Here is a 27,799-nt window from a genome sequence, read left to right as displayed (position 1 = left end):
TTAGACATTGCTTTTTTTCTGTTGACATTAAAAGTACAGGAATAGTTACAAGGATGTTAAACGCCAAGATAAGTAATTTGCTTTTCATGAATATGCTATTATAATAATTCTTTATTTGTGGATTTGGGACTAGAACTCATTTCTTAAAATAGAGGATCTGCATTACCTGCAAATACAGTACTGTTACAAATAACCCCAACTTGGAGAAGTACAAAATAGAAGGATTTAAAGTACAGAACTTGGTATGCGGCTCTGTATGTAGCTTTTTATAGTGGGTACTCCATAAATGTGTCTGGATTGAATAGATGCATGGGTGCTTGACAGAGACCTAGACCCAGAGCCTTCTAGCGTCTGCAATGATGAGGTTTAATCCTCTGTATTTAGATCTATACAAAGATCACTATCATATATTCAGGTTGTTAGAGATATATACCCTTAGCCTTTTATTGTTTTGGTGCTTGGTACAGGAGTTCTACGATGTGGGGTTTAGATCAAATTCAGTTGGCGGAAGGGGTTTGCTGGGCCTTCATTACCTTCTGGAAAGGCATGACCTCTAGTTGTCCATGTGCACGCCCCTACCCACTGTTACTCCCCGCCACCTCCTTCAACCTGACCTTTCTGCTGCCCACCTGGATGTGGTGGTATTTGTGTTTGCCCTGTACAGTAGAGTCTTAGCTTCTCCCCGAGGGACCTGATGCTTGATATGAAGAACCGTGATCAAAAATCCACATCCTTCCATTCCAGCAGAGTGTGAAGTGGTGGTGAGGACCATGTTGTTACAGTTTAGAAGTCATATAGCAGGTTAAACCTTTTCCAAGGCCTTTTAATATCTACTCTACCCATTTTAACCACACAATAAAAGGAGTATTGTAGCTTTGTTCTAGATAATGTAACAAAGGCCTAGGAAAACTATGATGCTTTTCTATGGTCTCCCAGGTGTTTGGAGGTACTGGGATGGAGCCTGGGGCCAAGCCTCTTTCTCCTGACCAGCACTGTATCATCCCCTATAGGACTGTCCCCTGGACGCAGTCACTTTCCTTCCCCCTCCCGCCTTGGGTTAGGGTATGGCATCTGGAGAAACACATGTGCCAAAAGTGCTCTAAGGATCTGTGACAAAGCCTGTTGCCACAATGCCACTTCAGGCCAGCTCAGCTAGACTCAGGAGAGGTAGTGTCAGCCTTCCTCTGAAGTAAGCAGAAATCATGGTGTCCCTGGTGATATTACCTCTTGGTGAGTAACAAATTACCCCCAAATTAGTGACTTAAAAACAACAAATATTATTTCACACAGTTTCTGCAAGTCAGGGAGCAGCTTAGCTGGGTGGTTATCATTCAGGGTCTGCCATGACATTGCAGTCGAGAGGCCAGCTGGGGCTGGAGGATCCTCTTCCGCATCTCGTGACCCGGGACGAGGTACCTCTCCTCATGTGGACCTTTGCACAGGCTGTCCGAGTGTCTTCATGACAGAGAAGCTGGCTTCCCCTTGAATGCGTGATAGAGTAGTCAAGAGAAAACCTAGTCTTTTAAGACGAATCTCTGAAGTGACAATCGCTTTATGCCATATTGCAGTGGTCACGCAGACAATTGGGGTATATCGTGGGAGGATACCACACAAGGATGTGGGAACTTGGGGGGCCATCATTACTATAATAGAGGATGTATTCCCGTTTGTTCAGTCTGATGGAATTATCAGAGCTTAAAAGGTGTTTTTCAAGCTTCCCACCTACAGGTCTTTAACTACTTGATCCATTTTTTTTTTTTTTTTTGCTTGATTCTTGTAACTAGTCTTGACTCACATCAGAAGACAGTGGCCAAGGGACCCCTTCCCCACAGAGACTTGGTATTACCTCTGTCTTTCAGAGACATACCCTCCAGACTATCCTCAAAGGGAGGGGCTTCAAAGGAGCTGAATTCTGAAGCTCTGTTGCCATGCTGGAGGCAATGCTATTCTTTTCCAAGGGATTCAGGTTCATGGAGGCAGGATCAGTGGATGCTGAATGAGCTTTTGGGGTAGGGCCTTCCTAGTGAAACTTGGAAACTTGATTATTTTTTTTTGAAAGTGTCAGACACATTCCATTTAAACATTGTGACTTAGCTACATAGGCTACATTTTAAAAACATTTAGTATCATTTTGAATGATCTGCCACCATAGTCCTTAATTGACTTTGAACCATGGACTCATTTCCTGTTTGAAATGAAAATGCATCTATTCTGTTTTACAACATGAACATAGACCTTTTCCTGGAGCACCAAGAGAGAATAACCTTAAGTCAGGTCCAAGTTTTTAGTTCATCCCGGACCACACACACCCTCGGCCCCAGTGCAATCAGTCGGGTGGGTCCATATATGAACCAAACAGGCATTTGCATCTAATATGAGAGATATTTTTTAAAAACCTTAATGATGTGCTAGTTTTTCAGAAAGAACAAATTTACATGATGTGAGGTGCACTCCTGATTTTTTCAAACTGTGATAAAATGTTCCTAACAAAATTAGCATTTTAACCATTTTAAGTATACCACTCAGTGGCTTTAAACATTCATAGCCGTGCAACCAACACCACTATGCATTTCCAGAACGTTTGCATCCTCCCGTATTGCAACTCTGTACTTATGATATAATCTGTCTTCACCCCACCCAATCCCTGGGACTCCCCGCTCTTAATGTCTCTATGAGCTTGACTAGTCTAGTGGGGTCATACAGTGTTTGTCCTTGTATCTGGCTAATTTCATTCAATATAACGTCTTCAAGGTTGAACCAATGTTGAGCATGTGTCAGAATTTCCCTCCTCTTGAAAGCTGAATAATTTCCCTTTGTGAAAGAACTTTATTTGCTTATGTTAAATTATTGCCTGAGAGGCAGGCATCTAAATTAACACACAGCTTAGGAGCCTGCTTGGGTTAGTCTTTAGGGACAGGGGTTGGTGGATGCTATCTTTGAGTTTCCCTTTACCTCACTCCAGCTAACTGGCATGTCCCAGAAAGGACCTTGTGCCCTCCTTTGGTACCCCCATCTTGTAGCCACCGAGGGGACACCTCGAGAACTCCTGGATCTGGTGGCCAGTGCAACTTGCACTCCAGAGTCCCAGAAGACTAACCGACTGAGCAACCATCTACCACTCCCAGGGCCATAGCAAGAGGTTAGAGACCCCTGCTTCTGTTAAATAAACCTTTTAGCTTATCTTCATAGCTGTGGCCAGAGTGGCAGGCTTCTAATTAAACATCTATCTAAGGGCTGACCATAATCCTCTCCAGAGACCTTGGAGGGCAGGTGCTAACATCACACTCTTTCTTGCACCCACCAGAGCACCAGTAGCTCCTGGAGAGGAGGTTGTACATGTGTCTGGGTCCTGGTCTCTGGGGGCTGCCACCCCAGGGCTGCTCCTTGATCTCCTTCCTCTGGTGGCTAGCCAACCCCAGGGCACTGCCCAGACAGTAGGCTGAAGTAAACCGCCAGTCTTTCTATCAAAGAGGTTCTTCATTTACCCAGGAGCTGGGGCCTAAGCAAGGCGTTTGGTTTGGCACAGTTCTAGGGACATAATGAGGTGCACGCTAAGGACCGGGGCCATTGGACATTAACTTTGTATTCACCCTCTGTGTTGCATCTCCTAGAAAGGAATTTGTACACTGGCAAGTGTCCTGAGTTTTCATAACTGCCATGGGCAAGCATCTCTAGATGACCAAACTCTGGTGCTCAACAGGACTTAGCTTGCAGTCCTGCAGGAGGGTATACAGAGGGGTGCCTCATACTATGGTGCTTTACTTTGTATTATTTGCAGATATAGTGTTTTCTACAAATTGAAGGATTGTGGTAACCACGCACTGAATTCGTTTACTGGCACCCATTTTCCAACAGCATTTGCTTATTTTGGGTCTGTGTCACTTGTTGGTAATTCATGTAATATTTCAAACGTGTTCATTATTCTTATATTTGTTACAGTGACCAGTGGTCTTTGATGTTACCATTGTAATTGTGTTGGGACACCATGAATCATGCCCAGATAATATGGTGAACTTAAATGTCTGTGTTCTGACTGCTCCAGTGACCAATTTTTTCCTCATCTCTCTCTCCTTCCTTGGGCTACTTATTCTCTGAGACAACAACAATACTAAAATGAGGCCAGCTGATAACCTTACAGTGGCCTCTAAGTTTTCTAGTGAAAGAAGGACTCAGAGGTCTCTCACTTTAAATCTAAGGCTAGAAATGCTTAAGTTTAGTGAGGAAGGTGTGTTGAAATCTCAGCCTCTTGTACAAGTTTCCCAAGTTGTAAATACAAAAAATTCTTGAAGGAAATTTAAAGTGCTACTCAAGTGAACACAGAAACAATAAGGAAGCAGAACATCTTTCTTGTGGACACGGAGAAAGTTTAGCGGTCTGAATAGGAGATCAGACCAGCCACCACATCCCCTTAAGCCAAAGCTTAATCCAGAGCAAGGCCCTAACTGTCTTCACTTCTGTGAGGGCAGAGAGAGGTGAGGAGCTGCATAAGAGAAAATCTGAGGCCGTCACAGTTTGGTTCATGAGGCTTAAGGAAAGAAACGATCATAAAAGTCTAAGGCGAGGCACCAAGTACTGAGGGTAGAAGCTGCAGCCAGTTCTCTTGAAGCTCTAGCTACGGACACGCGTGAGGGCGGCTGCCCTCAGTAGATACTCTGTAGGCGAAACAGCCAGCTATTAGAAGATGTTACCTACAACTTTCACAGCTAGAGAGGGGAGTTGGAATTCTGGCTCCAACGCTTTAAAATAGAGGCTGAGTCTCTGGTCAGGGGCTCACCTAGCTGGGGACTTGTTAAAACCACTGCTCATTTTCCATTTCAAAAATCCTAGAACCCTTAAGAATTATGCTACATCGACTCTGCCTGTGGTCTATAAAGGGAAAAAAGCATGGATGACAGCCCATCTGTTTACTACATAGTTTACCGAATATTGTAAGCCCACACACACAAAAAAAGATCACTTAAAATACTATTGCACATTGACATTGTACCTGGTCACCCAAGGGCTCTGGTGGAGATATGTAATGAGATTAATGTTCCTTTCATGCCTTCTAAGACAACATCCCTTCTTCAGCCCATGGATCAAGAAATCACTTTGACTTTCAAGCCTTATGATTTAAGAAACCCTATTTGTAAGGCTGTAGCTGCCAGAGCTAGTGATTCTCCTGCTAGAGCCAGGAAAAGTCAAATGAAAACCTTCTGGAAAGGATTTACCATCTCAGTTGCCATTAGTGACATTTACGATTCATTAGAAGAAGTAAAAATATAAGCGGTCACAGGAGTTTGGAAAAAGTGGATTCTAACCATCACAGGTGATCTGGAAGGGTGGAAGGGGAGGAAGAGACTGCAGATGTGGTGGAAGGAAGAAGAGAATTAGAAGTAGAGCCTAGAGACGGGAATGAACTGCTACAATCTCCTGACAAAGCTTTAGGAAGCAGCTCCTCATCTTTTATGGATGAGCAAAGCAGTTTCTTGAGATGAAATCTACTCCTGGTGAAAATGCTGTGAAGACTGTTGCAGTGATGACAAACCACTGAGAATATTACATAAACTTAGTCGCGACAAGAGTAGCGGGGTTTGAGAGGATTGGCTCCAATTTGGGAAGAAGTTCTACTGTGGACAAAATGCTGTCAGACAGCACTGTGTGCTACAGAAAAATGGTTGCTGAAAGGACAGTCAAGAGATGGGACATCATCGTTGTCTTAAGAAATCACCACAGCCACCCCAGCCCTCCACCACCGCCCTGATCCGTCAGCAGCCATCCACAGTGAGGCAAGACCCTCCACCAAGAAGATGACTCCCTGAAAGCTGAGAAAATGGATAGCCTGTTTTTACAACAAAGTATTTTTAAATTAAGATTTCTATATTGTTTTTTTAGATAGCATGTAATTTTAAACTTAATAAACTATAGTATAGTATAAACATAACTTTTTTATATGCATGAGGAAACCAAAAAATTATTTTGGCTTGCTTCACTGTTCACTTTAGTGTGGTGATCTGGAACCAAACCCACAGTATCTCTGAAACACGCCTATATTTGCATATTTTAAATGCTGTCGCCTGAGGGTCTGACTTCCAATCAGCTGAATCTAGGCGCTCACTGAGATCCTCCCTTTGGGGACACTGATAGGCCTTGCTACACCCTCCAGTACTGGGATCCACTAAAAATAGCATACACTACTTGGACAATCACAAAGGTTTTAGAGACAACCCAAGAGCTGTGAGAGGTTGAATGGTAAGTTTCATCTCTGCCATGAGGTTCTTCCTTCTGCACGGGAGGAGGTGGCTGTTGTATCTAATACAAAGAAAGCAACACAGTATCAAGGAGAATCGAGGAATATGCTCAAAACTGGAAAAGAAAACTTTAGAGAAAGTCCTTAATGAGACAGATAGAACTGATTTACTTAATAAATATACTCACTGAACTTGGGAGAAGAATGGATGAACACAGTAAGATCTTGAACAAAGAGAAAATATAATCTAGTATCAAATGTTCTGGACAAACTGGACAGCTATATGCAAAAGAATGAAACGGGAGCACCTTGTAATGCACCATACATAAAAATGAACTCAAAATGGATGAAAGACTTCAGTGTGAGACTTGAAACCTTACAAATCCTTGAAGAGAACATAAGCTGTCATTTCTTTGACATCAGCCATAACATCATGAGACAACATCAAAATTAAAAGCTTTTGCATGGAAAAGGAGACCATCAACAAAACAAAAGGGCAACCTACTGAATTAAATAGGTATTTGGAAAGGATATGTTAAAAATGTATACAACTTACTACCAAAACAACCCAATCTAATAAAAAAAAAAAATGAGCAGAGGACCTGAACAGACATTTTTCCAAAGAAAAATACACGTGGCCAATAGACACGTGAAAAAATATTCAACCTCACTCATCATCAAGAAACTGCAAATCAGAGCTACAATGACCTATCATCACCTCACAGCCAGAATGGCAGTTATCAAAACCACAAAAAATAACAAATGTTGACTAGGATGTGGAGAAAAGGAAACACTCATACATTGTTGCTGGGAGTGTAAATGGTAGAGCCACTATGGAAAACATGTGGAGGTTCCTCAAAAAATTAAAAACAGCAGTACTACTATACTACCCAATAACTGCACATCTGAGTATTTAACCAAAGGAAACAAATACATTCATGTAATATGTTATGCACTCCTGTTTATCGCAGCATTATTTATAGTCAAGAAATGGATCCAACCTAAGTGCCCGTTGATACATGAATGGATAACTATGTGGTGTGTGTAAAGTACATACACAAACACAATGGAATATTACTCAGCCATAAAGAATGGAATCCTGCCTTTTGCATCAACATGGATGGACCTAGAGGGTCTTACATTAAGTGAAATAAGTCAGACAAATAAAAAAAGACATACCATATGATTTCCCTTTTATATGCAATCTAAAAATCAAAATTTAAAAAAGAAACTTGTAAATACAGAGAAGAAACTGGTGGTTCCTGAGAGTAGAGTGGATGAATTATGTGAAGGAGATAAAGAGGTACATACTTCCAGTTATGAATTAGGTGACAGGGATAAAAAGTACAGTATATAGTTAATAATATTGGAATAACTTTGCATGGTGACAGATGGTGACTACACTTATGATGGTGAGCATTTCCTAATGCATGGAACTGGTGAATCACTGGGTTGTCATGTCAACTAAAGATATTAAGTATAAATATTGTATGTCAACTATATTTAAGAAACTGAAGACAAATAAATGGAGATACTTCTTGCTCATGGATCAGAAGAATATTGCTAAAAATACCCATACTTCCCAAAGCAATCTATAGATTCAATACAATCCTTATCAAAATTCAATTGCATTTTTTTTTTACAGAAAGAGAACCAATAATCCTAAAACTTGTTTTGAACCACAAAAGAACCCAAATGACCAAAACGATCTTGAGAAAGAAGAACAAGACTGAAGGCATCATTCTCCCTGACTTCAACTGTATTACGAAGCTATAGTAACCAAAAGAGTATGGCATTGGTATTTAATACAGAAAAAATCAATGGAACAGAGTAAAGAGTCCAGAAATAAACCCACACATACATGGTTAATTCAATTACTACAAAGGAGCCGAGAATATACAATGGGGAAAGTACAGTCTGTTTAATAAATGGTGCTGGCTAAACTGGGTAGTCACATGCAGAAGGAATGAAACTGGACCACTATCTTACTTGAATATAAGGCTTTAAACCATAAAACTCCTAGGAGAAAACAAAACTCCAAGGAGCTCCTATAAGTTCCTTGACATCTGTCTTACAGGTTGGGTTTTTTAGTTTGACACCTAAAGAAAGACATCAAATGCAAAAATAAGTGGGACCACATCAAACGACAAAGCTTCCACACATAGGAAAACATTAACAAAATGAAAAGATATGCTACTGAATGGGATCAAATATTTGCAAATCATATGTGATAAGGGGTTAATAAATCAAAATAAGATGTCATACAAAAAAAAAAAAAAGAAGATGCCATACAACTCAATAGTACAAAAAATACCAATCTGATTTAAAAATGGCACAGGATCTGAATAAACACATTTCCAAAGACGACATATAGATGGCTAGCAGGACCTGAAAATCTGTTCAACATCACTAACTACTAGGGAAATTCTAATTAAGACCATAAGCAGCTAGCACCTCACACCTGTTAGAATGGCTATCATCAAAGCAACAAATTAGCAAGTGTTGATCAGGATGTGGAGAAAAGGGAACACTTGTACATTGCTGGTGGGAATGTAAATTGGTACAGCCACTATGGAAGCTCCTCGGAAAGTTAAAAATAGAACTACCATATGGTCCAGCAATTCTACTTCTGGATATTTATCTGAAGGATATGAAAAAAATAATTTGAAAAGATCTATATACCACCATATTTACTGCAGCATTATTTACAATATCCAAACCATGGAGGCAACTTAACTATCCATCAATGTATAAATGTACATATACACCATGGAATATTATTCAGAAAAGAAGGAATGCTTGCCATTTGCAACAAATTTTTGGACCATGAGGGCATTATGCTAATTAGTTACAGAAAGACAAATGCTGTGTGATCTCATTTATTTGTGGAATCTAAAACAAGCAAAAAAAAAAATCTGCGCTCATCAGTACAGAGAACAGATTGGTGGTTGTCAGAGACAGGGGTTGGGTGCAGGCAAAACAGGTGAAGAGGGTCAAAAGGTACAAACTTGGGTAACCATCTTGGGTCCCCTCTCTCTTTGGGAGCTTTGTATTATGACTCAACAAACCTTTCTTCGCTGCCCACCAAAAAAAAAAAAGTACAAGCTTATAATTACACAATACAGCATGGGGATATAATATGCAGCATGGTGACTATGGTTAATAATCCTCTATTGAGTACTGGAAAGTTGCTAAGGGAGTAGCTCTTAAAAGTTCTCATCACAAGAAAAAAAATGTAACTCTATATGGTGATGGATGCTAACTAGACAAATTGTGGTGATCATCTCACAATATGTACAAATAATCCTGTTGTTCCCCTGAAACTAATGTTATATGTCTGTTATACCTCAATAAAAAAATAACTATGAGCATAGACACTCCCTCCCCCCTTATTCACTGCTATATCCTCAGGGCTTAGATTTATGCCTGAACCATAAATAGTGTGCTGTCAGTAAATGTTTGTTGAAGGAATGAGTGGTTAACTTTCAGATTCTTCATGCCAAGAAAACCCTCCGTAATATTTTATGATACACAAAATGGTTTTTTTTTAAACATCCATCTTGGAAATACTCTACTCCATCCAAGTTGAAAAAAATCTACATCAGATTGTGTGTATTCATAAACATATACATATATACATGTGTACACACATATGTGTGTATACATAATGGGATATTATTTATATATACCACATTTTATTGATTCACGCATTAATGAACATTTGGATTGTTCCCATCTTTTGGCCATTATGAGTAATGCTGCTATGAACATCACTATACAAATATGTTTAATTTCCTGCTTTCATTTCTTTTGGTTATATACCCAGAAGTAGAATTTCTAAATAATATGGTAATTCTTTTTTATTTTTATTAACATATAATGTATTATTTGACCCAGGGGTACAGGTCTGTGAATCATCAGTCTTACACATTTCACAGCACTTACCATAGCACATAGCCTCCCCAGTATCCATAACCCAGCCACCCTATCCCTTCCCCCCACCCCCCAGCAACCCTCAGTTTCCTGAGATTAAGAGTCTCTTATGGAAAAAAAAAAAGAAAGTGTCTCTTATGGTTGTCTCCCTCCTGATCCCATCTTGTTTCATCCCCCCAACCCCCATGACCCCCGCCCTGCCTCTCAAACTTTTCATATCAGAGAGATCATATGATAATTGTCTTTCTCTGATTGACTTATTTCACTTAGCATAATATTTTAAATGTTTTTAGAAACTTGCATACTGTTTTCCACACTGACTACACCATCTTACATTCCAGTGCAGTGCACAAGGGTTCTGACTTCTCCACATTCTCCCCAGTGCTTATTACACCATGCATATGTGTGTGTATAAAGAGAATATTTATATATTATATAATATATATAATCATTCTAATAGCATGCTGATGTTTAAGATTGTTTTGATTTTATAAAACATAAAATTCAGTTTGTGGATCTGAATTTCCTGCTTGCAGCTTTTTAACAGTTGGTTCCAAAAATTTGTCTTCCAACAAATGCACAAGTAAATGGGTCAACAGAAAAGCTTCTTACTACTAAAGCAGCTAATTACAGAGAGATGGTCAGGAACAGGGCTCACCTCCTAGCTGGGTGTCTTGGCCAAGTTCTTCTGCCTCAGCTAGCTTGTAGGGTTGTTAGATGGAGGAAGTTGTCACACTCTAAAGCCCTTTAACAGCACCTAGGCATATGTTGGGCATTGTTTGTTAAGGGTTAGTTTTGTTGTTTATTGATTTGGCTGAACCACATGCTCTCTTTGAATTCCACAGTGCTTACCAGAAGTCCAAACCAGATATAACTAGGATATTTTTTCATTTCTTTTTGTGGCAGTTAAGCTGGAATCTCTATGAAATCCTGAAGCCTTGGAAGGCATTTGTCAGGACATTTACTGTCTCAGTAGATGTGAAGAACTTCCTAAAAAGGAGAAGTTTGTAGGATGAGAAATAGAAAATTAGTTTTACTGGGACAAGAGTAAATGGGATTATTTTCTTGGGAGAAAACTTTATAAATGGAAGTATCTTAATACAGTTACAGGTATAATTTAAATACCTTTTCTATATGAAAATGCCATTCCATGTTCTTATTTTTGTATTCCTAAAGTGCTTTTCTTACCAGGAAGCTCATTACAAACTGTCTGCTGACCTGGTCCAGTTTAACTCCTTTGCAGAAGAATCATGCTTCGTAATGCAGCAGCAACAGATCACAAAGCTTCCAAACTGAGACCTAGAGTTGTTTTGCATGGATATCACACTATATGACGTGCGACACCATTATTTATCATTAAGGATTCAAATTATTGCATTATCTTAGGCATAATATTCTCAGTTATGAGCTTGAGTCAAACTATGGGAGACAAGCTATAGATTACTTGCAAGTGAGCTTCTAATGGAAATGCTGACAATCCATTAACAGCAAGAGAGCTACTGGCTGCCACTATAAATATACTTAAAGATTATAGTAATAAAAATACTTATTTTCAAATGACTTCTAGAAGTTCAAGGATTCTTTTAATGTTGCTATTAATAATAGGCTACCCTATCATTTTGGCATTTGATTTTGTCTCATAAATGGGCTTCCTCTAAGGTAATGATGTTGTACTACTGCACTTTTTTTTCCTGTTTGATTTTGAGGGGGTTGGATGTCTTTTGGCAGAATTATCAATGCCTTTAATGGAAGGTGAATAATTGGTAGGTTCTTACAATTGTGGAGTTTTAAATCTACAAATGTTCTCAGTGATCAGCAAGTCATCTCAATTATATTTGCTAGAGAAAACATGAGATCCTAAAAAGTACTGGGCTAGAGCTTATAAAGGTTGGGGGAGGGACTGATGAAGTGCCTGAGGCTCTACCATTTTGTGTTATTAATTCAGGGCCCCGTGGCCTCCTCTCCTTGCCTCAGTCATTGGTCTTCCTTATGGTGATAAAAGTAATGTGTGTCCATTACAGAATTGTTCAGAAGTAAGGAAAACAGGATGCCTGGGTGGCTCCGTCAGTTAAGCGTCTGCCTTTGGCTTAACTGGTCATGATCCCGGGGTCCTGGGACTGAGCCCCATATCAGGCTCCTTGCTCTGTGGGGAGCCTGCTTCTCCCTCTGCCTGCCATTCCCCCCAGCTTGTGCGTGCACTCTCCCATTCTCTGATAAATAAATAAATCTTTTAAAAAATATTTTATTTATTTATCTGACAGAGATCACAAGTAAGCAGAGAGGCAGGCAGAGAGAGAGGAGGAAGCAGGCTCCCCGCTGAGCAGAGACCCTGATGCGGGGCTTGATCCCAGGACCCTGGGATTATGACCTGAGCTGAAGGCAGAGGCCCCAACCCACTGAGCCACCCAGGCACCCCAATAAATAAATCTTTTAAGGAAAGAAAGAAAAGAAAAGAAAAAACAACGAGAAGAGTCTAAAAATCACCTGCAGTCCAGCTGCGAGGACTAACCACTGGGATCCGGCCCCATCTTTTCTCCATCTGCATGTGTGTTTCCTTTTACAAAATGGGATCGTGCAGAACGTATGGCTCCCAAATCATTTTTGCTGTGCAGTAGCTCATGAACATTCTCACACTATTAAGTATTCTTTAAGTATTCTTTAAGGACTGGATTTTCATCAGCCACCTTTCACCTCAGAGCTGAGCAAGATTTCTCTCCCCTATTTCAGGGGTTTGCGGTTTTGTCTGTGATGACCCTGCAATGACCATCCATGTACCCAATAAGTATATAATTGCAGCTCAGGTTATCTCCTCGGGAAACAAAAGTTTTTACACCTACTGCCCTGTTACTCCTCAGAAAGACACCAGCAGTAACAGATGTGTCGTCTTTTTCCTTTTTCCAGCACTGGCCTTTACAAATAAAAAAAAAAAAAAGTCTTGGGCGATTAAGCTTATAAAGATGGTGACATAAGTCATTGCTGACTTTGCTCCCTCTCACAAGAAGAACGAACAACTATTCGTAGACAAGACACCGCTGAGAGAATCCTAGAACGCGGGGGCGAGGCTGTGTGCCGCCCATATTGCCTCTAACCCAGGCCAGCCCAGCATTACACAAAGCGGTCTCTGCGGAGCCCCCAGTGTTTATAGTGGGAAAAGAGTCCAGTGTGGACATCCAGTTCCTCCAGATCACTGCTTGAGAGCCCCCATTCTGGTCTCATTCTATACAAATTGCAAGGCAATCTGTGGGCATCGGCCACTGAGAATTTGAAGGGGAGGGGCTTCCAACAACCAGTGCAGATACTGGCAGGCTGAGTTCCTACCTGCAGCGACCTAAGCGGTGGTAGTCCAGGCTAGTGGTTTTGTTTATCTGCAGAGCCAAGACAGTAGCACAATTGGCCCAGGGAACTCAGCAGGGCATAAGTGTACCCGATTCTGGCGCTCAGACAAAGAGATTTTTCTGACCCTGGAGCCTGGTCTGCCTCTGTGCAGGAAGGGGAGCTGAGTCGTAGCCGTCCGTCCCCTGCTGCCGAGTGACGCTCCCAACGCTGCCTGGCGGGAGAGGCTGGCAAGAACACGTGGGAAGCGGCATAGTCCAGCAGCACTTGAGCCAAGAGTATGGCAGGAAGAGCTGACTGCCTCAAAGCCACGGCTAAGTTGTGAGCGTTCACTGACTCTACCCAGACACCGGAACTTATTGATAGCCTACCCACTACTGAGCGCAGCTTCTGACCACTACCACCCTCAACCCAACGAGAAGACCTGATGTGGAAAAACTGGGAGCCTGTTTGGAGCTGGCTCTCCTGTCCCACCCAGGCAAGGGAGCTGAGTCACAGCCCCATCCACTGCTGAGTGAAGCTCCCAGCACCACCCAGACAGAAAGCTTGCCTGTAAGACGGGAAAGCTGCAAAGCCCAGCAACAGTCAAGCACAGAGTCCAACAGAGAGTCTGCAGAGCAAAGCCAGTGGTTCCATTTGGGCAGGGAACTTAGGACATAGGTTAGCTTGAGTCAACACCATAAAATGAAAGCCTTTCTGGCCTTGGAGCTACTTCTCTTGCTATGCCTGGATACATAAACTAATTCATAGTCCTGCCTACTGAATACAGTTTTCGGCCTGCCTGACCAGGGAACCTAACTAGAACACACAGAAAATTATGTATCCCAACCAACAGACCTACTTATAGTGGCCCTTGGACACAGATCACTGCCCATGAAGCTCTTCATCTGTAGAACAAAACAAGCTGACCCATTCTAGCCAGGGAATTCAGTACAAGCTTTGCCTGATTTAGGTCCTGAAACGATGAGGCTTGTAGGCTCATTGTCCTGCCCCACGAAGGCAGAGAAGCTAATTCATAGCTCTACCTGCTGCTAGGTATAGTATAGAGTCCTGCCAGTCCAGTAAGAAAAACAGAACAGAAAACCTAGGCAACTTGTACAGTCTCACTTGTTAAGGAACCAAACCAGGAGTCTTATCCAACTATTCTTAGAAAGTGGCACCCCTAACCCCGACCTCAGAGTTCACCCAGAAATTGACCCTGATAGCAAAACTCCACCTGCCCGAGGGCATTATCAACTGAAACATCCAGAAACCCACAGTGAGGGGACCGGCAAAGAGCTATCTCTGCCAAAGCAAACCCATAAATTCTGGAAGAGGAGACTGTTTACTCAAATGTATAGAGACCAATGTAAAGAATCAAGAATCATGAAAAAAATCTAGTAAACCTGACACCAAAAAAGGAAACTACCAAAGCTTTAATAACTGACCTTAAAGAAATGGCTATCTATGAATAGCCAGATTTTGGAATAATCCTTTTAAAGTTTAGACAACTGCAATAACACATAGAAAACTAAAAATTAGGAAAATGATGTATAAACAAAACAAGAAGTTCAACAAAGATATATAGAAGCCATCAAAAAATTATAGAGCTGAAAAATATAATAATTAAACTAAAAAATTCTACAGAGCTTCAAAATGAGACTCAAGGCTCCTGGCTGGCTTGTCAGTAGAGGGTGCAACTCTTGATCGTGGGGTTGTGAGTCTGAGCCCCATGTTGGGTATAGAAATTACTTAGAAATAACATCTTGAAAGACTCAGCTATGCAGAAAAAACAGTGACCTAGATGAGAGGACATTTGAAATAATCCAGTTAGAGGAACAACAAAAAAAAAGAATTAAAAAGTGAACAAAACATACAGGATGTAAAGACACAATAAAGACAAACAATATTTGCATTAAGGAAATACCAGAAGGAAAAGAGAATGAGAAGAGAATGGGTACAGAAAGTAAATTTAAAGCAGTAAGGGCTTAAAACATCCCAATCCATGAGGTACAAAGGATCTCAAATAAGATGAACCCCAAAAGGGCTACACAAATACAGACTATAATTAAATTGTCAAAAGTCAAAGAAAAAAAATCTGGAAAAGAACAAGAGAGGTAAATTACATATGAGGGAACAATCATGAGACTATCAGTGGACTTCTCGACAAATCTGGTTTGGGCCAAGAGAGAATGGGATGGCATGTCCAAAATATTTAAAGGAAAAAAATGTCAACCAAGAATTCTGTACCTGGAAAAGCGGTCTTTCAGAAATGTAGAAGTAAAGACTTCCCCCAAAAACAAAGCTGAGTTCACCACCACCAGATCTGCCTTCTAAGAAATGCTAAAGGGAGGTCTTTGGGAAAAGGACACTAATGAACATCATAAAACATAAGGTACCAGTGAAACTTGTAATGTTAAAAATATAGTCAAAATTAGAATCTGTGATGTGGTAATGGTGGTGGGTAATTCACTTACAACTCTATTTTAGAAGGTAGAAAACATTTGGGCACTGGGGTGGCTGTCAGTTGAGTGTCTGCCTTCAGCTTAGGTCATGATCCCAGGGTCCTGGGATCAAGCCCCATGTCGAGTTCCCTGTTCTGTGGGGAAACTACTTCTCCCTCTGCAGTTCCCCCTGCTTGTGCTCTGTAAAATGAATTAAAATCTTTTAAAAATGTTAGAAAATATTGTAAAAATAACTATGACAACAATAATCTGTTACTGGTTATGCAATATAAAAAGTATGTTAACTGGGGGCACCTGGGTGGCTCAGTGGGTTGAGCCTCTGCTTTAGGCTCAGTTCATGATCTCAGGGTCCTGGGATTGAGCCCTTCATCAGGCTCTCTGCTCAGCAGGGAGCCTGCTTCCCCCCCCCCCACCACCTGCCTACTTATGATCTCTCTCTCTGTGTCAAATAAATAAATAAAATCTTTTAAAAATATATGTTAACTATAATATCAATAACCTAAAATGTAGTGGGGAGGGGGAGATGAAAGCATAAAGTTTAGAAGTTCTGTTGAAGTTAAGTTGTTACCAGTTTAAAATAAGGCATTATAATTTTAAAATATTTTTTGTAAACCTTGTAACCACAAGGATAAAACCTGTAGTAATTACACAAAAGTACAAGATAAATAAGTCAAACCATACAGATATCAGAAGACATTGAAACACAAAAAAAGAAAGCAGGACACAGAACAAAGAATAATGGTTCTATTAAAATAGTAATAAAAAGTTAATAAAATGACTAAGTAAGTCCTTACCTATTAATGATTGCTTTAAATCATATTTAATTGGATTAAATTCTCCATTCAATACACCTAGAATGGCTGAATGGATAACATCTGAAAACCATCTAATGATATGTGCCCATAAGAGACTCACTTTAGTCTTAAAGACACACACAGACCGACAGTGAAAGAATGGAAAAAGTTGTTGTAAGCAAATGTATTCCAAAAACCAAACAAACCAAAAACTGGGGGTAGCTATACTTGTATCATACTACAGAGACTTAAATACAAAAAAATGGTAAAATGAGACAAAGAAGTTCTTTTATGATTATTATGATGATGCAGTGGTAAAGAGGTCAACCCACAGAACAAGTCTTAGCATATTCAAGGAGACTGAAATCATACCAAGTACCTTTTCTGACCATGATGGTCTCAAAGTAGAAGTCATTAACAGAAGGAAAACTGAAAAATTCATGAATACATGGAAACTAAACAATAGTCTCAGGGTGACTGGGTGGCTCAGTTGGTTAAGCATCTGCCTTTGTCTCAGGTCATGATCCCAGGGTCGTTGGATGGAGCCCTGCATCGGGCTCTCTGCTCAGTGGGGAGCCTGCTTCTCCTCCCTCTGCCTAACACTCCCCATTTGTGCTCTATCTCTGTCAAAATAAATAAAATCTTTAAAAAGATAGTCTCAATGGCCAAGAGTCAGAGAAGAAATTAAAGGGGAAATAAAAATGTATCTTGACACAAACAAAAATGGAAACACAATGTACCAAAACTTACGGTACGCCAACAGAACAGTTCTAAAAGGGAAGTTCATAGCAATAAATGCCTGTCTCAGATAACAAGAAAGATCTCAAACAACTTAATGCTATGTTTTAGGAACTTAAAAAAAGTGAACCCAAAGTTAGCAAAAGAAAGGAAATAATAGAAATTGGGGCAGAAACAAATAAAATGGAGATGAAGAATACAACAGAAAAGACTAGCCAAACTAAGAGATAGTTTTTTGAAAAGATAAAATTGACAAATGTTTAGCTAAACCAAGAAAAAAAAAATAGGACCCAAATCAACAAAATCACAAATGAAAATGCAGAAGTAAATATTACAACTGATAGCACAGAGGATCTTAAGAAGCTACTATGAACAACTATATGCCAACAAACTGGAGAAACTTGAAGAATTGGAAAATTCTTAGAAACATACAATCTACCAAGAATGAATCAGAATAAAGTAGAAAATGTGACAGACCAATTATTAGTAAGGAGATTGAATTAGTGATCAAAAATCTCCCAAAGAAGAAAGGCCTAGGAACAGATGGTTTCACTGGTGAATTTTACTAAACATTTAAAGAAGAATTAATGTAAATCCGTCTCAGACTCCTCAATGTTTGGGAGAAGGGAACACTTCCAAATGTATTTTATAAGGCCAGCATTACCAAAGCCAGAAAAGAACAGTAAAGGAAAACTACAGACCACTATCTCTGATGAATATAGAGGCAAAAATTCTCAATAAAATACTAGTAATCAGTGGGTGTCTGGGTGGCTCAGTCCGCTGAGTGTCCAACTCTTGGTTTTGGCTGGGGTCATGATCTCAGGGTTGTGGGATCAAGCCCCACGTAGGGCTCCATGCTCAGCAGAGTCTGCTTCCCTTCTTCCTCTGCCCCTCCCCCATCTCTAGAATAAATAAATCTTTTTAAAAAATGCTAGTAAACAGAACTCAGCAGCACAGTAAAAAGATCTTTCACCATATCAAATGGTATTTATTTTTGAGATACAAGCATGGTTAAACAGATGTAAATCTATCAGTATAATACATCACATTGATAGAAAAGAAAATCTTATGATCATCTCAGTGGACATAGAAAAGTCATTGGGCAAAATGCAATAACCATTCATGATAAAAACTCTTAACAAATTAGGTATAGAACAAACATACCTCAACATAATAAAAGCTGTAGATGACAAACCCACAGCTAACATGGTACTTAATGACAAAAGGTTGAAAGCCTTTCCTTTAAAATCGGGAATAAGACAAGGGTGCCCATTCTCACTCCTCCCATTCAAGATATTACCGAAATCCTAGCAGAGCAATCAGACAAGAAAATATGAAAGCACATCAGAATTGGAAAGAAGAAGAGAGATCGTCTATTTGCAGATAACATGATTTTATATTAGAGGAAATCTGATAGACTCCCACCAAAGACCTGTTATATCTAATCCACAAATTCAGTGAAGTTGCGGGATACAAAATTAACATACCAAATAAGTAGCATCTTTATATACTAACAGTGAATTATCTGAATGAGAAATAAACTGTTCCCATGTAGAATAGGATTGAAAGCAATAAAATACTTAAAAACAAATTTAACCATGGAGGTGAGAAATCTGTACACTGAAAACTACAAAATAGTGATGAAAAAAATTTTAGACAGAAATAAATGGAAAGATGTCTCATGTTCACAGATTAGAAGAATTAATATTAGTAATGTCCATACCATCCCAAAGCCACCTATAGATTAAATGCAGCCACCTATAGATTAAATGCAATCCCTATCAAGATTCCAACGGAATTTTTCACAGAAACAATAAAAAATCCTAAAATTTATATGGAACCTTAAAAGACCCCAAATAACCAAAGCAATCCTGAGAAAGAAGAAAGTGGGAGGCATCACACTTCTGATTTCAAGCTGTATTAGAAAGGTACAATAATCCAAACAGTATAGTACGGGCATAAAAAAAGACATATAGACCAATGGGACAGAACTGAGAGCTCAGAAATAAACCCATACAAGGGATCCAGGAATACTCAGTGGAGTAAGGACTGTCTCTTCAACTCATGGTGCTGGGAAAACCTGTATATTCACACATGAAAGAATAAAACTAGATCCCTACCTTACACCATTCACCAATGTTACCTTGAAAAGGATTAAAGATGTCCATATAAGACCATAAACCATAAAAATCCCAGAAGAAAACATAAGAGAAAAGCTCCTTTATGTGGGTCGTGGCAGAGATTTTTTTGGGTAGGACACCGAAAGCACAAGTCACAAAATCAAAAACAAGTGGGACTACATTAAACTAAAAACGTCCGCACAGCCAAAGGAACCATCAGCAAAAGACAGTCTACAGAATGGGAAATATATGTGCTAACCATGTATCAGTTAAGTGAACATTCAAAATATATAAAGAACTCCCACAACTCAGTAGCAAAAAACTTCAAAATAATCCAATAAAAAAATGGGTGATTACCTGAACAGACATTTTTCCATGGAAGATATACAAAGGACCAACAGGTATATGAGATGATGCTCAACATCACTAATCAGGAGGGAAATGCAAATCAAAACCACAAGGACTTTTCACCTCACGCCAATTAGACTGGCTGCCATCAAAAAGACCAGAAATAACAAATCTTGATGAGGACATGGATTAAAAGGAACACTTGTGTGTTGGTGGTAGAATTGTAAATTGGTGTGGCCAAGGTGGAAAACAGTATGGAGGTTCCTCAAAAAATTTGAAACTGAAACCACCGTATATATGATCCAGCAATTTCACTTCGAGGAATATGTCCAAAGGAAACCAAAAGGCTAGGTCAAAATGCTATCTGCATCTCCACATTCACAGCAGCATCATTTGCAATGGTCAAGACATGGAAGCAACCTAAGTGTCTATCAGAGGATGAATGGATGTGTCAACAATGGAATATTAGTCAACCATTAAAAAGGAGGAAATCCTGTCATTTGTGATAACATGTATGGACCTTGAGGACATTATGCTAAGCGAAACAAATAACAGAAAAACAAATACATGATCTCATAGGTCGTTGGGGGTGGGGGAGTCAACAACTCAGGGAAAAAGCAATCAGATTTGTGGTTACCAGGATAGAGAAAGGAGTTAAAGAGGGAAAATCAGATGCAGGTGGTCAAAAAGTACAAACTTCCATTTATAATATAAATAAGTACCAGGGATATAACGCACAGCATGAAGACTACTGTTAACATTGCTGTGTGTATACGTGAAAGTTAAGAGAGTAGATCACAAGAGTTCTCACCACAACGGAAAATATAAATTTCTTTCATTTATGACAGATGTTAACTTACTGTGGTTAATGTCTAAGTGAAATCATTACGCTATACACTTTAAACTCTGCTGTGTGTCAATTACATCTCAATAAAACTGGAATTTTTTTTTAACATACTGGGAAAATCAAACAAACAAACACAGCCTGTAACAATCTGATATATCAAAAAGGTGTCTCACTTCAGTCATGTTGCATTTGTTTCCTAGTGATGCTGAACGTTTTTATAGGTCCTTTGTCAGTCTTTTGTGCTTTGTCTTAACAAGTCCTATGCTCATTTTTTTATAGAACATTTTTACATTCTTAATTTGTAGGCTCTGTTTACATACTAAGATCCATTATTTATAGTTAAACATTGCAAGAATTTCCCCCTTATGCTTCCTTTGCCTTTTACCTTATCTCATGGTGGGTTTTTTGGCGGGGGGATACCTAAGTTTTACGCTTTCATATAGTTGAACACCAAACTTCTCCTTTATGATTTCTCTCTTTGCTTTTATGCTCCCACCCAAAGGTAGTTCTAAAACACAAATGTGATCATAGCCCTCTCTTAATTAAAATCTTCCAGGGGGTCTTGGGGAAAAAAAAAAAAACCCAGCTCCTCCTGGTGCTCCAGCCCGAGCCTATGGGCAGCCCCATAAGCACTCACTCAGCTTACAGTCATGCCAAGAACTGTACACAGTACTCTCTCCTTAGCGCCCTCTGCTTGGAAAGTCACCCCTCCACCAGCTGCACATGCTCCTTCCCTCCTCACCCCCTCTTCCTGATGCATCACTGAAGCCCCAGCTGGAGTATGAGCATTTCCTGTGTAGCAACTGGTCTTCAGGGGGTCTGTGTTGCTTTGTAAAGTGAGTAACTCAAATGACCCAAAAAGTCTAAAATGACCAACAAATGGAAAAGTGGCCCCCAGGGCCAGTTTAGGATCACAAGATAAGACTGAGGTTCTGTGACAAGCAAGGGAGAGAACGGGGGGCACAGAGCCCAGGCAGCAGGGGCAGGGCACAGGTGGGGGCTGAGCTGCCGCAGAGAGCAGAAGGGCAGATCAGGGGGCACCACTGCTAGGCCAGGGTGGACGTCCCCATAAAGCTGAAGGACGGTGCCAGGGAAGAGCTCAGTTCGGAGAACACAGGGCAGGAGTCACTGGAGATCTCCAGTGGGAAAGCGCGTCCGACAACTGTAATCCCTTTTACCCCCCGAGTCTCCCACCCCAGCCCATGACACTGCTGTCTTTCCTGCTTCATAGGCCAGAAGGCGGTTCCTGTGGGCTCCACCTTCCACATGTAGCCAGACCATGACATTGCACGATTCCGTTTAGAGGACATTCTGGAAAAGGCAAAACTGGAGGAGCAGAAAAAGATCTGTTTGCAGAGGCTAGGGGAGGGCGTGACAAAGGATCTCGTGGAGATTGGGTGGCTGAGGGAATACTCTGACCATGCTGGCAGTCGCACAGCTGCAGGCATTTGTCAAAACTCACGGAACCGAGACTAAAAAGGCTGACTTTCACTTTAAGACCATCATAGCTTACTAAAACTATGGGGGAAAACATTGACCAGGCCTCCAGCCATTTCTCACCTCATCTCATCCTCATGACAACGGGTGTGGTCCAGACCAGCACAATTTTTACTTGGATTCTCACTACAGTGGGCTCTTCACCATTACCCCAGCTCCTGCCCTGGCTTCCCTGCGGCCGGGGTGGGTCCTTTTAAAACCAAAGTCAGACTTCCTCAGTCTGGGACCCAGAACCTCAGAGGTAAAGGAACTCTCCCAAGGTTTCTCTTCTCACAGTAAAGCCTGAAGTTCTCACATGGCCACCAAGACCCTATGTGACAGTTTTCTGTCAACCCTCTGGTGACTTCCTCTTAACCCCTTCCCCCATCCCCTCCCCCCGCCCGTGACTCCACTCCTGCCACCACGGATGGCCTTCTTGCTCCTCCTTGGACATGCACTGCCTGCTTTTTGAGGTGCTCTGTCTGGAATGTGTTTGCCTCCAATTTCCATTCACACGGGCCTCTCCCTCATCTTTCAGGTCTTCTAGAGGCCTTCTCTGAGCACCCACATTAAAACTGCTGCCAAGGTGCCCAGCCACCTCACATCCCCATTTGCTATCGTTTTATGTTTATTTTTGCTCACAGATTGTACTTCCTTCTGACATCCGCATATTTTGTTCATTTGGTTTATTGTGTGATTCGTCCTCGTGTGGAGGAGGACAGGGATTTCTGTTTTATCTCCCACTGCCCTTCTGTACCTTGCACATGACTGTTTGCCTGAGAGAGAATAGACACTCAAATTTTGCAGCTGTGGGAAAGGCAGGCAAGAAGGCAAGAGTCCTAAGAACCGGCAGAGATGGTCATCTCCGTGGCCACAGCTCACTGCCCCCGATTTTCACTCAGCTGCTCCCCATATATAGTCCTGGATGACATCAACCGTAGGACTAGTCTGTGGGGACCGGTGTTGTGGGGTGGTGGCTCTCGTTCCTGCTTTTCCTTCTTGTTTCCCTGCCACCTCAGGTGACTAACTTAACAGATGCCTTCTCTCAAATTTCTCTAGAAGCAGATGTTCCAGGAGAGGAGTAGCCGGATGCTGCAGGCCTTGTCCCCGAAGCAGAGCCCTGTGAGCAGCCCCACCAGGAGCCGGTCCCCCTCCCGCTCCCCGTCACCCACCTTCTCGTGGCTCCCGAACAAAACCTCACCCCCCTCCTCACCCAAAGCAGCCTCAGCCTCCATCAGCAGCATGAGCGAGGGGGATGAGGATGAGAAGTAAAGGCTGCCGGCAGACAGCAAGGGCCGCACAGCACAGGCTGGGGCGAGGGTGGGGTCACCGGGTGTGCCTGGGTGGGGTTGGAAGGGTGACGGTTGCAGGAGCTGCAGCTCAGCTAAGCGAAAGCCTGGGGGGGACCAGCTTTCCATCAGGCTCCACTCAGCATAAGACTTGGGCTCTGCATGGAAGTTTCAAGCCAGACAACCTTTACAAACCTTCTTAGCAGCATCTAGAATCACTACTTTAACCTTGCTAAAGAAAGATGCAGAGCACCCCCAGGAGACTTGCACTGAGTCGGGTGTCTTCTGCTTTGGTCCTTACACCCACCCCTACCAAGTCCACCACCCATGGAAGCGGCTGTTCCCTCAATCTGCTACTTCCAACTCATAAGGGCCCTGCACGTTGCCTCCTACCACCCAAGCTCTGCCAGAATAAAGTTGTTTCCAGTAGAGGTGGCAAAGTGCTTCTGAAATAGTCAAGTGAAAGACCAATTCCAATCTTCTCAGATTAGCTACTGAGACCTGATGTTGCAACACATCGATTCTTTGCAGTTCTCAGAATACGGTGCATAGACAAAGACGTGCTTTAGATCAGATAAATAAGTGGTCATCTAGCATGAACCTTAACTTCTTATTCAAAGGACAGTTCTGTTGAGGAGAACGCCACAGAAGGCCTAATATGGTCCTGGTTGTACTTTTCATCATTGGTTTGACTTCATGGTTTCCAGAAATTACCTTAATCTGTGGAAAATGCAACAAAGAAAAACTGTGTGTGTGTGTGTGTGTGTGTGTGTGTGTGTGTGTGTGTGTGAGTGAATGAAGAGGAGCTACTTTGCTTTGGCTCCAAGTTTAGCAGATGGTAAATGTCTCCTGGAGCTTCTCCTTAAAGGATGCTAACTCTGGAATGGCTTTTCCCATTTCTGACCAGTTAACAATTTCATGGGCCTCACCTAACAGTTTGATGTACCAAACCACATAGTATACCAATAGGGGTGCTACTTGCACGTATCTGTTCTCCGTATGCGCCACGTATGCTATCCCGGGTGCATACCATATGCAATGTGAACGTATGGTGGTAGCCTTCTACAATATATGCTCCTGCTCGTACCCGAATCCCCCGCTGAAATCCGTGGTTTAAAGGACTACCTGGTTCCCTTGTGACTTGGGCACTTTGTCCAAAAATCATCCTGGATTCCTGTAGAAACGTCTTGTCCCAACCAGGAAATGAGTATGTTGTTCTCATGGCCTCCCGTTATGTTTTTGGCTGGAGGGAGGCTCTGAAGAGCTTCCCAGAGTGCTACGGCAACCTCGGTGTGATCTCAGCATTGAAACGGACTACGTGGTTATATGGTTATCCCCAGCCCTAGGTTTGCCAAATGGGACGAAGAGCCTAAGCATTGCTGAGTCGTTTAAAGTTACTGTCCGCTAATGACAGGGAGGAAAGGACCAGGCAGAGTCAGGGTGTAGAATCACGCCCCTAGGTAGACGAAGCGTTGCCTGTCTGTGCCAGCAAAGCCAAAGGGAGAGCTGGGGCCTAACTGAGCAGAGGCCCAAACCAGCAACTTGTGGGCAGAGCTCAGCATCTCCTGTGACAGAAACTTCCCTTTTCAGAGGCCTTGGGAACCAGCCTTTCTGGGTGACACATGGGGCAACCAATGAAGGAAGGTGGCATGTCTTTCCCCCTTTTGTCGGGGTTGAACTACCTCCCTGCCCACCTGGAGATAGATAAGTGGTGTTTGCTGGGAAGCAAAACCATGCGGCTGAGCTGGCTTGGAACCCCCTTGTCCTGGCTCGCTCCCCAGGGTTCTGTTGAGCACTCACGTGGGACAAAGAGCTGGCAGGAACGTGGCATGTGAGAAGGAAGCTCTCTGTAGTCAGGACCTAGAGCACTGCTCTGCAGAAGGGGCGAGGCCCCAGTTTTTCACTGTGCCTCTCTGCTCATTCCAGCTGGTTGACAACTGGGATAGTGGAAGGATGAGCACAGCCAGGCAGGGCGAGATGGGGAGAACAAGGGCAGAAAAAGGGAGCAAAGAGGGACCTGGAGAGAGGGAAGGCCATTATAGAAAATCTGTGCTCTCAACCCATCTCTGGACCTCACTATGTAGGGGCAACTATTTTGGGAAGGCCTTTTATGTGCTCATTCCATCACCCAGGGCAGACAGACCCACTGTTACTTGAACTGTGCTCTGAAGCAAATCATGTGGGGCTCCACCAGGCCGACGCTGTGTTTGCAGGCCTTCCACACCATGCTGACAGGTGCCCCTTATGTGACTCAGACTCAGCGCCGCCACAGCTGCCAATGATGGGACATCACCAACACCTGACTTATTCCAGAGATGGGCTGAAACCACCCACAAACCATTCTAAATCTCACCTCATGTCCCCATGCTGTCCTCTAATAACCTCTCCCCGCTGTCCTAAGGCCATGAGACTGAGAAGGAATGGGGGCGGGGATTCTACAACCCAACCTGTAACACTCCTGGCCTTTCTTCCCAGGAGAAGATGTGGGTGCCCTTCTTTTGGGTCAACGGTCATGGCCGTAAGTGAGTCAGGGCTGGAGTGAGAGATGTACGAATCATGTGCAGGCTTGAAGAGGCAAGCGGAAATGACAGAAAGCAAGGAAATGTCCCTTCTGCCCTAGAAAGGGAAGGAAGCTTTAGACGGAGGACTGCAGAACTGTACAGAGTGTTGTAGGAGGGAGCAGGTTAGAAGAAGGGTGGGCAAAATCCGTCTGGAAGCCGGGGAGTGGAGGAGCAGGGACTTTCTGCTCCCTTTCAAAGTGTCACTCACCCCTTAACAGGTGAAGAAGGGAGGCTTCCTTTCACAGACACCCAAGGTTAGTGACTATCCATGCGGGGTGGGGTGCCATGTCCCCGAGCTCCCCTGTCCCACCACTTCTCCATTTGCTGCTACATCCTCTTCCCAGGGCCCTGAAATCAAACGCTCACCCTTCCACCAGCTAAAACACACAGGGGAAACTCTAACAGCCTCACCACACTGAACGGCCCGTTTCTGGCAAGCCAGCTCCTGTGTGCCAGGACCTCAGAAAAGTAAAGGAAACCAACCTCAAGAGGAGCGACCCTGAGACCCAAGACTGCCTTCTGACCTGCTCTGCGGACTTGCAGTCTTGCTCCAGGCCTCAGGCTGTAGTCACTGTGAGTCCATCCCTTGAGGGGGGACAGGAAGACTGTGCATTTGTTTTCTTTCCATCTTCAGGACTTATTTTAGCACCCAAGCATACCCCAGAGAGACGGGAATGGCCTAACAGACACAGCTGAATCAGATGAGCCGGTTTGGGAGCAGAGATGTTGCTGCTCCTCAGGCATCCATTCAGCACTAGTCTAGGCCACCAGACCTTTTTCCCCCCTTTTTTTAAAGAATCAGCTCATGTGTCATTTGGAGACTTTTTTTGTTTTGTCACTGCGATTTGTCCTGGGACAAAGCCATAAGAAGAGCATACATACTTAAGACTCTGCTGTACATACAAGAAGACGAAGACTCGTCTGGGTTCAAGTACGACCTTATGCCCAAGCATTTGCTCTGGTGCTTAATTACGCGACCTACTGGAATCAGCCCTCCACCCCCAGCCCCTCGTCCATTCCCCACCCGCTCCCGCTCCCCAACAGAACACAGCATTCCCTCCTTGTTTATAAATAAAGGGATGCATCATTGCACTTGGGCTTGGCGTGCTTCTTAAAAACGTGCTACAGTGAGGGGCGCCTGGGTGGCTAAGTGGGTTGGGCCTCTGCCTTCGGCTCAGGTCATGATCTCAGGGTCCTGGGATCGAGCCCGGGCATTGGGCTCTCTGCTCAGCGGGGAGCCTGCTTCCTCCTCTCTCTCTGCCTGCCTCTCTGCCTACTTGTGATCTCTGTCTGTCAAAGAAATAAATAAAATCTTTAAAAAAAAAAAGTGCTACAGTGTTCCCGTTCCCGTACCGTAGCTCGCTGGGAACAGACCCACCAGGAAGGGAGGTCACACTGGGGAGCCCAGGCGGGACCTGGAGCTGGAGGTTTCACGGCTGGCTCCCCAACCTCGGCCAAACCACTTCACTTCCGTGGCCTCAGGCTCGGCTTTTGTAAAATGAGGGGGTTCATGGAAATGGCCGCCGAGGTCTTTGCCTGGAAAGGCCTCTGAACTTCCGACGCAGCCTGCGCCGCCCCTACGCTTCTCCGGCTAGACAGCAGCTGCTACGCGACCGTGAGAACGAGCTTACCTCTCATGCGTCCTCGAAAACTGGGGACGCGGCCCGCCAGACGCCTGGGACCTCCG

General features: G+C 42.7%; 1 protein-coding gene across 4 annotated transcripts in view; it reads left to right on the top strand.

Annotated features, from left to right (window-relative positions):
* The window catches only part of PCYT1B (phosphate cytidylyltransferase 1B, choline), a 124,704-nt gene extending 97,527 nt beyond the window's left edge, over positions 1 to 27,177 (top strand). For 3 of the 4 annotated variants that reach the window (XM_045995711.1, XM_045995710.1, XM_045995712.1), the window contains exon 8: positions 23,322 to 27,177. In XM_045995711.1, the coding sequence (XP_045851667.1) occupies positions 23,322 to 23,534 (213 nt within the window). In that variant the 3' untranslated portion in view covers positions 23,535 to 27,177. Of the gene's footprint in view, positions 1 to 7,874; positions 8,810 to 23,321 lie in introns of those variants that run through there. The other variant, XM_045995714.1, reaches the window with a different exon arrangement.
* The last annotated feature ends 622 nt before the right edge of the window (positions 27,178 to 27,799 follow it).

Source organism: Meles meles, chromosome X (genome assembly GCF_922984935.1).
Source record: "Meles meles chromosome X, mMelMel3.1 paternal haplotype, whole genome shotgun sequence".
NCBI classification, from domain to species: Eukaryota; Metazoa; Chordata; class Mammalia; order Carnivora; family Mustelidae; genus Meles; species Meles meles.
This window is presented reverse-complemented; position numbering and strand designations above follow the sequence as displayed.